General features: G+C 42.9%; 1 protein-coding gene across 1 annotated transcript; it reads right to left on the reverse strand.

Annotated features, from left to right (window-relative positions):
• Positions 1–555: 555 nt before the first annotated feature.
• Positions 556–11,268, reverse strand: LOC124700741 (actin-related protein 7-like). The gene is made up of 8 exons (XM_047232820.1): positions 11,191–11,268; positions 10,889–11,107; positions 5,253–5,394; positions 2,498–2,742; positions 2,104–2,287; positions 1,073–1,140; positions 816–985; positions 556–713 (listed from the first exon to the last, which is right to left on the reverse strand). Exons 1-7 carry the CDS (start codon positions 11,266–11,268, stop codon positions 833–835), a joined length of 1,089 nt encoding a protein of 362 aa, XP_047088776.1. The 3' UTR covers positions 556–713; positions 816–832.
• Positions 11,269–15,488: the final 4,220 nt, after the last annotated feature.

Raw genomic sequence — 15,488 nt, forward strand, 5'->3', positions numbered from 1 at the left:
TATCACGAAGTATCGAGTATGAGAACAAAAATAAAAAAAGAGAAATTACATTCAAGGATCCGACAAGGTTGCGACATGAATCAACCAACGGAAACAACGACACCTAAATAGGCTAGCCATACTCTATCCTATTACTGTGTCGCCACCCAGTACCCCGGTAATAGAAATCCTGCGTAACCATCAGCAGCTTGTTGCAGCCAATATCCATATCCTTGCGCTGATCCTCCGGTAGCAGGAAAGCCCATAACTGTATCCAATGCACAGCTCGATGAATAACCTGCAAAAAGTTAGTATTCTTCGGATTATTAAAAATCATATCATTTCTAGTATTCCATACTGTCCAGCATATAGCAGAAATACCAATCCTAATTTTATTTTTATCTTTCTTCGGAACTCCATACAACCAGTTCCCAAACATATTATTGATACTCATTGGTGGCGGAATGTTATAAGCAAAGTAGATCATCCTCCAAATGATAGTAGTAAAAGGACAAAGAAGGAACAAATGCTCAACAGTTTCATTTGCATCACAGAAGCAACACTTTTGAATAGCTAGCTAGTAGCAACAACACATCTAAACCAGAGGCCATGAATAGCTCAGAGCCGCCCTCAGCACCAGAGGACGAAGGGCACCACTGCACCAGTATCGAGAGTTGGACTAAGCACAGGCCCCTACAGGGCAACCTGCAGATTCGAGCGTACGCAGCAGCAGCCTGCAGCAAAACCAACTTCATGTTTCAGTTGCCATCACGTACAATGTACACGGTACACACATCAGTCATCTGGTGGCTTCAGTAAAGAGCGTGGAAACCTACCTTGCGAGTTGCGGCTCTCAGAAGCACTTTTTGTGGACGATGGATGGACCTGTCTCGTCGTAGTCGCCCTTGGTGATGTGCTGGTTCTGGGGGAAGACGACCTTGGCAAGTATCGCGCCGCCCAGCCAGGCCGAGTGCCTTGGTAGGTTCTCAGGCATGTATTCTGGGGGCTGGATGAGTGCAGATCGGGTTAGTAACGGACACGCAGATCGTTAGTGACACTAGGAGCGAACACTGGAGTGTAGGGAGGGAGTTACCTTTACAAGAGATGGGCGGATTGCTGAAGCAGACAAATTTGCCTCTCTCTGAAACCTGTCCTCGAAACCTTGAGAAAAGAAAGCAAAGTGCTTAGTTGTCCACTGTGAACATTGGTTATTAATCTCAAAAGGTTTTAGCTAGTAATTGATGGATTTCAAATGGTTAGAAACATGTTAAATGAGAAACTTCGTTACAATAAATAAATGTGTATGCGTGTAAGCAATGCAAAATAATGCAAGGCAGCAGTTGTCCCATTCAGCGAAGCTGTGTTTGCAAGTAACAATTACCTGAACTTCTGAGTGTCTAGCCATAAATTCTGGAAAAAAAGAACCTAACTGTAACCAGTTTGCGACATTCTAAGTATTCTAACCAACACCACACATACAGCACAATATTGATTGCGTTATCTGCTTGTCAGCTTATCCTCAGGGAGGTAACTAACAGGAGTACATGATATTCTCAAGACTTGGATAAGATTCTGATTCCCATCCAACAAAATGAAATTCTCAGGTCCCAAAGACATGGCCCCATTTCTTTTGTCCTGGCATATAGCATAGAAGCAAACAAGACTGCTGCTGCATAGGTCATACACCACTAGCATTTAGGTAATCACTTCATATAGCATGCAATTTTCATAACGGTGGTCAATATTTTTTTAATACAGGATGTAATTCCTCAATTGGGATGATGCCATGTTCCACAGGAAGCATATATTATCATCCATGACCCAATGACATAGCCCTGTTTCTTCCATTCTGGCATATAGCATAGAAGCAAACTACACTGCTGCTGCAATGGCCATACACCACTAGAATTCAGATTAATCGCTTCATGCACCACACTTTTCATGACTGGAGTTAATATCGGTTTTATACAGAATGTATTTTGTGGATGATGCCATGTTCCACAGGAATTTCGCATTATCATTCATGAACAGTAAAGAGTGGCAGTTACTAGTATTTATAGCCATCATACACCAAGAGTTCTAACAGAGAAAAAAGACATCTAGCAGAGGAAAACGAGAACTAACCAGTCATAGATGCAGTACCACCGCATAACATGGTGTTTTCAAGCAGTTGCCTATGGTACTCTGTTGCGACGTTTGAAACACTGGTAACTAACTGATGAACAATGCCATAATCTTCTAGGCCCAAAATACTTGGTTGAAACAAAGCTTCACCAACAATATAACGCTCTTTTTCAATTGTTATAACCTGGAGGAAAAAAGAAGAAGTGTTTAGAGAAAACCAGTTGCATAGATTCAGGATAATAAATAGACACCAATGCCTTTAATCAATCTAATGAGGTTCATAATCATCAAGAATTTAAGAAGATAGAAATTGCACATTAAGATACATGTAACAGGAACAAGGTGAGTGCTTGGGGAACATTTGCACCAAAGCTAACATAAGTGAATAACCAACCTGTCCATCTGGAAGAGTGTGCTTTTCTGGCTGGCATGAGGTCCCTATATCTTCAAAGGCCAACTGGTCTTCTGTGCAGCATGCATACTGCTCTTTCAGCCTTTCGACATCAGAAATATCAATGTTTACTGATGGGTTGGACTTCTTTAGTTCTTGGGCAAACAGGTTTGTCAAGTCAGTTCCTCCTATCTCAAATCTCTTTGATGCTACATGTTGAACAGCACCTTCACAAACTGGAGCAATATCTGGTAACATACAAGTGTCAGTACACCTGAAGCTCTGATTGCAATCATGTTTGACCACCAGTACACACAGAAATAATACTTGTTCCAGTTAATGTAGTAAAACATGCACTGGGCGGTCAATATTATGCCTTACATCTCGATTGCTGAATAAATAAACTATAGGTGGATTTTTTTTTAATAAAAATAGCTATCAGATTCAGAGCACTACTATTCACTCACAGGCCCATGAGTAATTCCAACTTTTTTCTCCTGGAGTAAGCTCTTGGTTAATGAAGTTATTTTGTTCTTACTGATGGCAAAGAAAAAAAATTACTTCAGTTCCCACTTTGTGAAAACCCTACTTGGTTACAAGAACAGAAGAAGATGAACACATTGTTCGAGTAAACAAAGATTATTCCTAAACAGCACATTTGCAGAAAAATGGTAAATAATCTGAAGAGGAATGAAACATGACACGATATGTACAACATACAGAACAGAAGATAACACTGAATGTTTATGTATACTATATTAATAATTTACAAGCGGCATGGTCATAAGGAAAGAATACTTTTTAACATAAGAATCATTGGAGTTCAATTTTCAAGAATTTGTGTCATCCTTATATGATGTTCTTGCATGTGCTTAAAGATCACTAGGTGAAAATTGTGTTGGACAATCACTAGGTGACATCAAACCTGCAAGCCTTCGATATGTGCTGGTTTGCATCATGGCTAGTCTAGAATCTTTACCTACTAATAAAGGAAGTAAGGTTTCTCCCCAAAATTTTCGTCCGTTTTTTATTTACCCATATTTTGCACATGAATTTACAACCAATACCACCGCTTAGTCACGAGAACTGTTCGGTTCGATCGATATGTTCAGGCTGCCTACATCGGAAGAACCTTCTTCGTACTCAGGCCACACACGGGCCTTCCTCTTGGGCCTAACCGACAGTACTTGCAGGCAAAGAGCACATAGCTTCGATTTTCTGAGTAGAATAGTCCCACATCGTTTCCTTATAATAACTTCCACCGATTTATATACTTTCGAATTTCGCTGGAATATCAGCAAGGTGAATCCAACAAAAAGTAGCTCCATTGATTAGTCTGAGATTCGCTTCATGTATGAACAAAAGGAGGGTGTTGCCTGCATCAAATGCAATTGTGGACATAACCGGAAAAAATAAGCGCTTGGCCGCCTGGATGCCGAAATGAGTTTGCCTGGAGCTGCTCGCGCTCACACCACGCTGATGAAGAGAGGATGTCGGGGGGACGAGGTCGCGCGGAGGGGCCGAGACAGAGGCAGCGCTCCGGGGTAGGAGAGAAGGCCGGGTGAGGAGATCGATTAATGGAGATGGTCGGGTGACCGACTGACCGCGGACAGGCTAGGGTTGGTGGCCGGCTGGGCTTTTTTTGTGTGGCTTGCCCGGTTGCTGGGCTGCTCTCTCTCACGCACTAAACAAGTCTTTTTCTTTTCAACGGAATTATGAGCTTCATTGCCTGCCAGCATAGTACACATAAAAGAAGCACGTGAGTAGACTACTGTTTCATCACAAAATTGAAATACATGTTATGGCACGCTAAAATCAAATAATATTTTTAAAAAAATTCCTTTTCAAAATATAAGAGTGACCACGAGGAGATGAGGGGAGGTGCAGAACCGGCTATGGTCGGTATAGATGAATGATAATGAAACACTCAAAAACAAATAATACCCAAATGCTGCCCATGTTGGGGTTGTAGGATGCGGACAAAGAAGGGAGGGCGGGCAGGGCGACAGCCGGAGAAGGAAGGGTCGGGGCGACGGCCAGAGAGAGGGAGGGCTGGGGCGGCCACCGGTGGCCGGTGGTGGTTGCTGCCTACTAGAGTTGCGTGCGAGAAAAAGATGGAGAATTAGCAGGAAAAAACAGAAAAAAAAAACACAAGGAAAAAAATAAAATACACTGTCATGTGGCAAAAATTTGTGTGTCATTTTTCCGAGTATTCACTGTGTAAAGATGCCCTATTTTTACCTATCTCCTAGAGACCATCTTATGGCTCCCATATCTTCTTCACAATAAAATATAAACATGCATGCATATACATGCAAAGAAATTGAACTGCTTCACTTAGCCTATCTAAACTTTTAATTCGTACAAAAAAAACTTCGTATATTGCAAGCTATATATCTTCAAGCATAGGGGTACCATGTGTAAAGACCTGCGCTAACTAGCACATGTTTATGAAGAATATATCCGTTCCTCGTTGATGTATCGGAACTTGGCGACATTTGTGTATGCAACATGCTCAATTTAAACCAAAATTATTGTTGACTACATGGAACGGTATTTATCCAAGTATGTTTCGTATTTTACTCCGCCGCAACGCGCGGGCATTGTGCTAGTGAATACATAAATCAGAAAACTAACAGAAAATAACGTCTACCGCTTCAGAACAACTATCACATCAAACAGACATTGCACAAAGGCCACATGTAGAATCAACAAGGTTGCAATTGAAGCCAAGGTACAACTGATTTGGTGATATTACCTATTTTTCCATGCCCAATGTCAACCGTACAGCCTGAAATGCGACCAACAGCATAAAGTGACAATACCGCCTGTTCAGAGTCGTAAAAGCCTGACACGTTGAATTTCTCGAACATAAGCTGGACCAATTGCTCCCGGAGAGCCTGCACAGAGCATGAAAGATTTAAAAAATTAGAACAAAGTGCAAGACAACAAAAAGATTGGTACGGCAATGCATTAGGTGCACCAAGAAAATGGACAAAATCAAATGGGAAAGGCTTAGCAAACAAGGGAGCAATCTTATCATGACATTGCCTAGGCTCGCTATTTCATCACTAAGACATCAGGCGGTGTGAGGGGAACACCTTGGAGCAATGCTCGGGAATTCATAGCTAGAAGGACACCCAGAAATTATTGGCAACGCTCAGGCAACCTTGGTGTCACCGTGAGCTGCTTATGTCACTCGCCTAGGGTGGAGTTGCTGGGTGCGACAGAAGACTGAGTCCACTGCAGAAGGGGGTGGGAGGTGCCACAGCCACTCAGAGCATGCCATCACTGCCAAGCTTCAACGCTGCCGCCACTTTGGTGAGCCACCACTTCTTCTCTTCCGCTGCTCCACATATACCTCCACTTTGTCCTCTCTTAACCGCAGAAATTAGGAAAGAGATGCGAAACTACTTAAATAGAGGAAGTTTATTGCCATGCATTGAGATATAGAAGAGGAGGCTGCCGCTGAAGTTTAAAGACGTTGTTCCATCATGCATACAAAATGATTTTATGCCTAAGGATGTGTGTTGGAGTTATGGCATCATCTACCATTGTATTAGTTCACTGTTCTATCGTCCTATGATATATGGACTTGTTAGATGCTACTTGATGCAATGTTATGGAACTTGAGGTGAAGTTATGTTAAAGTTAGCTCAATTTAAGACACAAAATCTACTAATTTGCTACCACATGAGGTGTAACTTCATTTTTTCTGACACATCAAATTTTTTTTGCCCACCGCCTAATTACAACCAAGGCCACCGCCATGTTGCCCCAGGCACGACTCAACCCAGGGATATGAAAACTGTGCAAGCAAGAGAAATTGTATTACAGCTTCAGAATGATGAAAACTTACCTAGGCTCCAGTTGGCATTGCGAAGGTCTGTCAAAAACACTTACAGTTTCTACTAACATCCTCTCATAGCACAAGTAGAATTGGTAAAGACTCCCGTAAACAAATTCCATGGCGCAGCACAACATCCAAAAGCTGGACCTTATGACCTATCATTCAACATCTGCTATGACTACCTCCCATTCTTACAATATTAGTACATGAAAAACAATGGCTCACAATGACCAGTAGGCACTATATATTGGTAATTTCCAAATTATAAAGCTCATAATATGTTGAATCTCTAGTCTAGGCCTGTAAGGGGTATTTCATTTCATGCTTTACCGTGCCAAATCTAACTCTAGTGTGCAGCAGTTTCTTAGGCATGAGTTTGGTTCAAAAACTCAACTGTGGCTTACTGTACTTTTTTAGTACCCCTTGCCCGTGTGTATTAGACTCAATTCCAGGTGTAAGTGTGTAACTTTGCCTAACTTGTGGTGGCCACATTGCCAGCCAAACTTTGTATGGCCAGGTTGGCAACTAACAAAACTTACTTTAAGATTTATAATGCAAATCAGTATTGATCCAAAGATAGAAATGTCTAGTGAGTAGTTCAGCACCAGGATTTGCACTAAAATTCACAAATGGATATGTTCGTCAACTTTCAGAGTGCCTGATCTCAGCACAGATAAGATAAATCCAAGCACACCCATAACATATTTAATCCACTACTCGAACAACAAAAAGTATTTGACACATATTCACCACGTCATCAACCAAAACAGTAGACAGATAACAAAGAGAAGTATGGCACAGACTGAATATTTACAGCTCAGTGTGGTTTAAGTTTAACCAAGACTTTACCAGTCCGGTCAACATAACTGATTTGTTTTAATGGTGTGGCATGCACGTCAGAACAAAGCACTTGTTATGCCATCGAAGGTTGTAAAGGGCCAGGATTGTAACTCCCAACAGTTTAAGAGTTCATGGTTGAGGAGTGGCTTTTTGCATTGACCCACTTTCTTGATAGTTTATAATTTCTTCATTTCGCTTTGTCAATGTCAGGCCCTCTGAAATTTGTAATGGCATGATAGCCTATGCATAAAAGTGATAGCCAATGTCCTTCAGGCTGGTGAAAATTTAGAAGTACATATGCCATCTTAAGGATCAGCTTTTTTGAGGACTCGTACGGATTAGCGATCCGCCTTTCGTCTAAAAATTACATGGATTAGGTTGCTTTGTTCAACATTAATGACCACATTCCAGACAGAGTCCAGACATGGTTAATACAGACACCCAGTATAATTGAACCCCTATTTTTAATTTTGTTTCCCCGCAAAAAAAAAAAAAACCTATTTGTAATCCAGAACATCGAAGTCCAAAATGATTCGAGGCTTGAGGATGTGTGTTGAGTCATGGCATCATCTACCACCATATTAGTTTGCTGTTGTATCCTCGTATGCTAAATGGACTTGCTAGATGCTAATTGCCGTTATGTTTTGTACTTGTGGTGAAGTTATCTTGCTAAATCTCCTGGTTTGCTGTCACATGAGGTATAATTACATATTTCCTGACACAAGATATATTATTTACTACCCCCTCCGATCCATATTACTTGTTGCTGATTTAGTACAAGTGACATGCCTATCTATTTTTGCCCAATGCCTAATTATTGTCATGCCACCCCAGGATTGACTCAAGTAGACTCAGTGACATGCCGACATGAAAACTTTGCGGGAAAGATAGATTGTATTACTCCCTCTGTCCCTATTTACATAGCGCCCTCGTTTTCCCTGATTTAATTTTGACCATCAATTTGACCAATAATACATGAGTGTCACAAAAATTATAGCATTCAATTAGGAATTCAATGTTATAGTTTTTGTAGCATATTACCTATATTTTCTTGGATAAATTGATGACCAAAGTTGAATATTGAAATTCGCGTGCACAATGTAAATGGGGATGGAGGGAGTATAGTTTAATGGAAAACTTTCTTAAGCTCCAGTTGGCATTGTGGGGTGCTTTTCAAAAGCAATTACAAACTCTACTTTTTTGTAAAATAACCATTTCAACCATCCCCTTCTGATAGAACAGGTAGAATTGGTTAAGACTTCTGTAACTGACCAGTTTTTATGGTGCGGTACAACATCCAAAAGCTGGACCTTAAGGGCTATAGAATGCAATATGCTACAAGTTCGTCAAATTCCTACAATAATGAACATATGGAAGAATGGAAAACATTGGACCAGCATGACCACTGCGCACAAAATATTGGTAATTTCCAAATGATACAGCTTATAACATGTTCAAATTCGGATCTAAGGAGGTGTTTGATTTCATATTTAACCGTGCCACGCCTAACTCTAGCTGTGCAACAGTTTCTCAGGTGTGAGTGCGGTTCATCAACACAACTGTGGCTTACTGCACGTTTTAGCCCCCTTGCCAGGGTGTCATAAACTAGATTCTAGCTGCAACTTTGCCTAATTCTAGTGGTCACTTTGTTGATGAAACCTTGTATGGCTAGGTTGGACACAAACTAAACTTCCCGTAAGATTTATAATGCACATCAAAATTGAGGCAAAGTTAGAATTTCCTAGCAAGTAATACAGCATTAGGATTTGCAGTACGTTTTACATGCTGGATATGTTGGGTCACAGTAACCAGAAATTTTTGGTTTTGGAGTCCATGATATCAACGCAGGTAAGATAAATACAACACTTTAGATCAACACAATTAACCCACTAAATACGGAACAATAAAAGGATTTAACGCATACTCACCAAGTAATCACACAGATCAGGTAGAGGTCCGTGTTGTTTTGAACTAGATTCCAGGTGAAACTTTACCTAACTTGTGGTGGCCACTTTGTTTGCCAAACTTTTTATTGCAAGGTTGGCCACTAACTGAACTTCCCATAAGGTATATAATGCACATCAAAACTGAGGCAAAGTTAGAATCGCCTAGTAAGTAATACAGCAATAGGGTTTGCATATTGGATATGTTGGTGACAGCAACCATATAATTTTTTTGAGTCCATGATCTCAACAGAGAAAAGATAAACCCGACCATACAGATAACATATTTGATCCATTAACTACAAAGCAATAAAAGGATATGACACGTACTAAAAATCACCATGTCATCAAACAAATCAGTAGCTCTGGCATTGATCTAAATATGACACGGGATGAATACCTCAGTGTGGTTTTAACTCAAACAAACCAGTCCGGTCAACATAACTGGTTTGTTTGATGACATGGCATGCACAACAGGCCAAAGGACTTGTTAAACCAGGCGAGGTTGTGAAGAAGTGGGATTGTAACTCGAACAGTTTTAGAATTCAGGGTTGAGGGACTTTTTGCACAGCCAACCTTGTTGATATCACGGAAGTAACGCAGAAGATTTGAGCCTATCAACATACCTAGTGTCCTTTTGGCTGGTGGAAATGTAGAATTAGACATGCCATTATGTAGATTTGCTCTTGTTTCATCTAAAATTCATGTGGGCTATTAGTTTGTGGTGTTTGGGACTCAAAATCGCGCCAGACTCGTTCAATACTTACACGCAGTATAATCGAGTCCCCATTTCTAATCCAGCACATTCAAACCCAACCTCCAACATACTCCGACATTACAACCCAACAAGTCCACTAGGCACCACATTCAAATGAGCTTCAGATCAAGCACAGAGCGTAACATCACCTTGGGTGATGGCATTGTTCAGACCGACCCTCTAGATTCGGTAATGGCATTGCTCAGACTGCGCCCCACTCCTGGTAGGGCAAATGAGTGTATCGTGTGGACATATAATGCATAGGATTTGAGCCTATCCACAAAAGGGATAGCTAATGTCCTTCTTTTAGGCTGGTGGAAACGTGGAATTACATACGCCATCATGTGGATTAGGTTGCTTAGCAATCGTTACTATGTTCAGCACTCTAGCTACACTCCCACATCACCCAGATGCAGATAATACTAACATCCAGTAAAACCGAATCCCCATTTCTAATCCAGCACATTCAAACCCAGCCTTGAGCCTGCTCTAAGGGGCTGTTTGATATCATCCTTAGCCGTCCCACAGCTAACTCTAGTTGTGCAACAATTTATCAGGTGTGAGTGTGGTTCATCGACGCAACTGTGGCTTACTGCACTTTTTAGCCCCCTTGCCAGAATGTCGCAAAATTAGATTCCAGCTGCAACTTAGCCTAACTGTGGTGGCGACTTTGTTGGTCAAACTTTCTATGGCAAGGTTGGACACTAACTAAACTTCCTATATTATAATAAACATCAGAACTGAGGCAGATTTAGCACTCAGTATAACCTAATCCCCATTTCTAATCCAGCACATTCAAACCCAACCACGAACCTGCTCCTAAGTCCACTAACTAGGCATCACATTACTATGGTTGCTGTGTTCGACACTCATGGCCACATTACCACGGCGCCCAGTAAAATGGATCCCCAATTTCTAAACCCAACCATGAACCTGCTCTCCTAAGAGTCCACTAACTAGGCAGCACAAACCAAGCATAGAGAGAGGGGCGTACACATCATCACCTTGGGCGTGAACAGCGGCTGGGTGAAGAGGATCTGTCCCTCGTCCCCCATCTCCCACCCGATGTTGCGGTAGAGCACGTAGCTGAGCAGGTCCTCCATGGCGTCCCAGTCCTTGACGAAGCCGCGCACGACGGGGTGCACCTCCTCCACCACGGCCGCGCCGTCGGGCGCCTGGCCCTCCTCCTCCGCCGCCTCGAATTTCATCTTCGAGGGCATCACCTGGAGCGGACCAAAAACGCATCGAATGTTAGAGCGGATCGGCGGGGCGGCGCGGCGCGGCGCGAGGGGATCTGGGTCCTCACCAGCCCGGGCGCCTGGTCGGGCAGCGCGATGCCCGCCTTGAGCAGCTTGGAGCCCGCGTCGACGACCACCGCCTCCATGGCCGGCGCCGGCGGGTGCGGCCCTGCAGGGGGGAAGCTCCGGCTCTGCGGCGGCGGTGCGGGGCGGGGCGGGGCGAGGCTGTAGGGTTTGAGGCGAGAGGAGGGCGGGGGAGAGGGATTTTTGAAGTTTTTTGAGGAGTCGCGGGAAAGGGGAGAGAGGTTTTGGAGGATTTGGAGGGAGGGAGACTGGAGGAAGAAGCTCTGGCGGTAGGATCTTGGAGCAGCGCCGCGGTGCGGAGCGGGTGACTCGTGGGGAGCCGGGAGCGGCGAGAGGTCAATTGCATACTCTTAGATTCCGCCTTCAGTCTGTGAATGTGTACAGTGCTCTGCCTAGGAGGAAATTGCACAACCCAGTAAGTGCATCTCCAGCGGGCCGACGCAAACGGAGGTGAAGCAATGGTTTGCGTTCGCGCGGTCGAAAAATAGGTCTGCACCTTGGCCCAACACCCCGGCGCAAAATAACCGGCATGTCCGCGGGGAGGCAAACGTAGCCCAAATTTGTGCGCGGACGTGTTTCGTGACCGTGTATTCCTTGCCAGTCCCGCACGCCAGAGACAGAAAAATCAAAGAGTGTTCGCTCGCATCACGAGTCGTCCCTTCTATGCAACCCTAGGACGCCTCCGCCACCCCACCGCTGCCGCGTCACATCGCCATTGTCGACCAGGTCTCTTTCTGCCACGCCTCCTCCTCGTTCCAGGCTCTGAGTTACTGTAGTGGAGAGGTCATGCCTGCATCACTCCCGTCCTTGTAGGTTGTGCATCTGCAGGAAACACATGCCGGCCTCGACGCCAAGACATGTTCGATAAATAGCCCTAACTGTTCGCCAAGCCGTGAATGGGGTTTTCAGCAAACTGTACTTGAGAGCCACAACTGTTCAGCACGCTGGACGGTTGTTATCGATCAATGAGGCTAGAGGGTTCCTGGGCATGATGCGGGCGGCACAATGCTACCCACATCATGCTCGGGAACCCTCTAGCCGAGGAGTGCCTTCTCATCCCCATCCCCATTTAACAATCGGGGAGATTTTTCTCCCATCCCCACCCCATCGGGTTCAGGGCAGAGATCGGGTTCCCCATCAAAGGGCAAAAATTCAAATGATCATCTTATAATTTCATGATCTTATATTTTGTACACACAAAAACAAGAAACTTTTTTAATATGTAGTTGGTAAAATGATAAAAAAATTAGTGTCATATATTATATACTACTGAAATATACTACACCAAACACGATATTTCAACGTATTTCATATAAAAATATAGCACCTCATATGCATATACAATTATCGCGGGGAACGGGGATGGGAGGCCTTTTAATCCCATCTTAGATAACGGGATCAAAGTTCCCCATAACCATCCCCTAATACTTCCTATGTTTTTAGAAAAGCTTCCCAATTTTATCTAGATACGGTTATATAAACATATTTTAGCTATAAATTCATCCATATCTAAAAAAAAGTTGCGAAGCTTTTTAAAAAACGGATGGAGTAGATGAATTTCCATGGATTTATGGGGAACGGAACCCCATTGACACCCCTACTAGAGCTCGAGCTAACGACACTTTCGTACCTAGAGTCACTAGTTTTTAGAATTAAACTAGGAAATTTGCGGCGCGGCGCACGCCGCGCCCGTGCTGTCTACGGTGCAGGAGATGTAGTTTACCATGCAGTAAGTTCATTACCAATTGGAGGGATGTTGCAGTTTCAGTAGAGTGGGTTTGTCAGATTCAACTGTGAATTCCTTTCCACCAATATTTATCAACTCTATGCATTTGCCATTCATGCCAAGCCCTAATGGCATCTCAAACATATAATATAGAATTATTCACTTAGTACCATGAAGTGGAAGACATTCAGAAAAGGGCCAATGAGCCTTACCCCACAATAGTGAACACCCACAGATATTCTGCATCAGTGCACCTGACCCGAGATTTAAGAGGAATCTGTTAACAGTATCTGAAAGAAACAAAACTCAGCATTTGGTTAGAAGGGATTTTATAAACTAAAGCCACCTGGATCTAAATGGAATAAATTAAATAGGACTCAATTAATGAGTAAGTAATACGGTGTATATGTGACGTAATGAAGGAAGCGATCATTATGAATGGCGTGGTAAGTAAGCAACTGTTGCAGACACCCGGCTCTTAGTTCAGGTGTAGGGACATATACACAGGCGAACTTCTTTTCTTTAAGTGCCAAAATGAAAAATGAGGTCACTATTACTGCTGCTATTTTTTAACTGATGTTGAAGCCTGTAGTTCCCTTTTTGGTAGCTAAATTTTACAACCATGCTTCAGATATTAGACAATTGTTAATAGCTGACAGTGCATGTAAGAGGCAGAAAATTCAACCATGTCCAACCTCTCAACTGTCTGAACACTACAATGCAAATGTAGTGACAGATCAGGCCTACTCTATTGCTTATCAAAGAAGATGTAAGAGGCAGAAACTTCAAGCATGTCCAGTGGTAGATAAACAGTAAGGCTGATGTTCAGCAAAAACTGTGGGCTCGAATACATTTGCATAGGGGTAGACAAATCTGGAAATCACTATTATCCTATGCCTACAACCATATTTACAGTAAATTTTGGAACCAACACTTGCATTGTTACTTGCGGAAGTAATCAATTAAAATTTTGACCCTTGCAAGGATCTTAGCCTTAAATAAGTTGGCCTCTTGACTGAGGCATAACAGTAGCCATTACCCAGGTTTACACTACTTTACTTTAGCTGATTGATGAGGTAATTATCTTCATCCACAATTTATGAGCCAAAAGTAATAGAAGAAATAACATTACGAATTGGAAGAGTTAACTAATGAATAATGACATTTGCTAAAAAAATGCATGATATCACACAAATTTAGACCAAGTCCACTGCACAGTCTTTTTGAATATGGCTTCCCACCTTAATATCTGATTACCATGTGAAGCATTGCACACTTATGGAGAAGCATGGCTCAAGTAGTACCTCAGAAAAACAGTTAGCCTCTAACTGATCCAGAAAAAAAGAACCACCACTAACTAACAGCATTCGCTGGAAAGCCATAGCATCAGCCACTTTTTTGTTACCACTGAACTGAAACATCAAATACGTACTGGGAGATGAACTTATCGGGGCCACAAGTACCCATAGAATGACGCCCTATTTAACCACACACACTGTCACTCCTCAAATGTAGACTACCAACAGTCGAACACACCAAGAAAAAAGAGGGCAGGGGCACGAAGTGTACATGAGGAAGATGAGAGCAAATACTTTACCAGTAAAACGATGAGGAAAAACCCTATCATACCAAGGGAATATGAAGAGAAGTTCCAATTTTTGCTCCGATTTTGACAGAAGGTAACTACCATGCTACAATGCAATTAAGCCAAAATAAAATCAGTTAGTACACAGTAAGAAGTAAGAACACATCACAACATATGATAATGATAATCCGAGCAAGAAAATATAACTTTGTATTGGAAGTTCCAGTAAGAAGCTTTGCATGTTCACACATTTCTGCTCGCTTTTTGAAGTGATAATTCAGGACGTGCAGCACATCACTGAGACGCATCACATTGCACAAAATGTGCCGGGCTCATCCTGTGGAAACATGGATGTCCACCAATTAAATGTCTGCATTACCACCATAATCTAATGCGAATTATCACTAATTAAAAGTCTCACCAACAGAGACATACCACGTGTGGTTTACAACTTGTATCTGGCTGACCATCTAATGCAGGCATACATTCTGAAGTCTTACCCTTCCTCATTCATGAATCATGATTGACCACAGAAGTTGATGGCAGAGAATGGCAAATCGGTTTAGTGTGCGGCACACATTTAGAGCCAACCCAATATACTGTTAGTAGGCATTTGGTCAAACACATGGCATGCACATACAGAAAAACATCCAGATTGAATAAGCAAACATGGAACGATGTACATCAACAGAGAGAGAGGGGGGGAGAGGGAAACTACAACTCATGGAGGTTCTTGACGTTGCCTGCGGTGTTTATGGCTGGCGCGGAACTTGCGCTAATGTCAAGCCCGACGCATTGCCCATGCCCCATGGACACTGCATCTTTTTGCAGGATGGGCTGTGGTGAAGAGGGAGCAGCACGGGGCAGAAGGAGTGTGGTGCTTGGGCACCTGCTGCGCACGGTCGCAGGGCAGACCCTCACGCGTCGGGCGTGGGGCGACGTGTTGCTCGGTCTCGTCGGCCATTCCGCCG

Source organism: Lolium rigidum, chromosome 3, assembly GCF_022539505.1.
Source record: "Lolium rigidum isolate FL_2022 chromosome 3, APGP_CSIRO_Lrig_0.1, whole genome shotgun sequence".
NCBI classification, from domain to species: Eukaryota; Viridiplantae; Streptophyta; class Magnoliopsida; order Poales; family Poaceae; genus Lolium; species Lolium rigidum.

Coding starts and splice junctions, on each gene's coding strand:
- LOC124700741 (XM_047232820.1), bottom strand. CDS start 11,268: ATGGAGGCGGTGGTCGTCGACGCGGGCTCCAAGCTGCTCAAGGCGGGC. Junction 5,395..10,888: donor AGCCGCTGTTCACGCCCAAG/GTGATGATGTGT, acceptor TGCTCTGTGCAG/GCTCTCCGGGAGCAATTGGT. Junction 2,743..5,252: donor CATTGGGCATGGAAAAATAG/GTAATATCACCA, acceptor GTATGTTACCAG/ATATTGCTCCAGTTTGTGAA.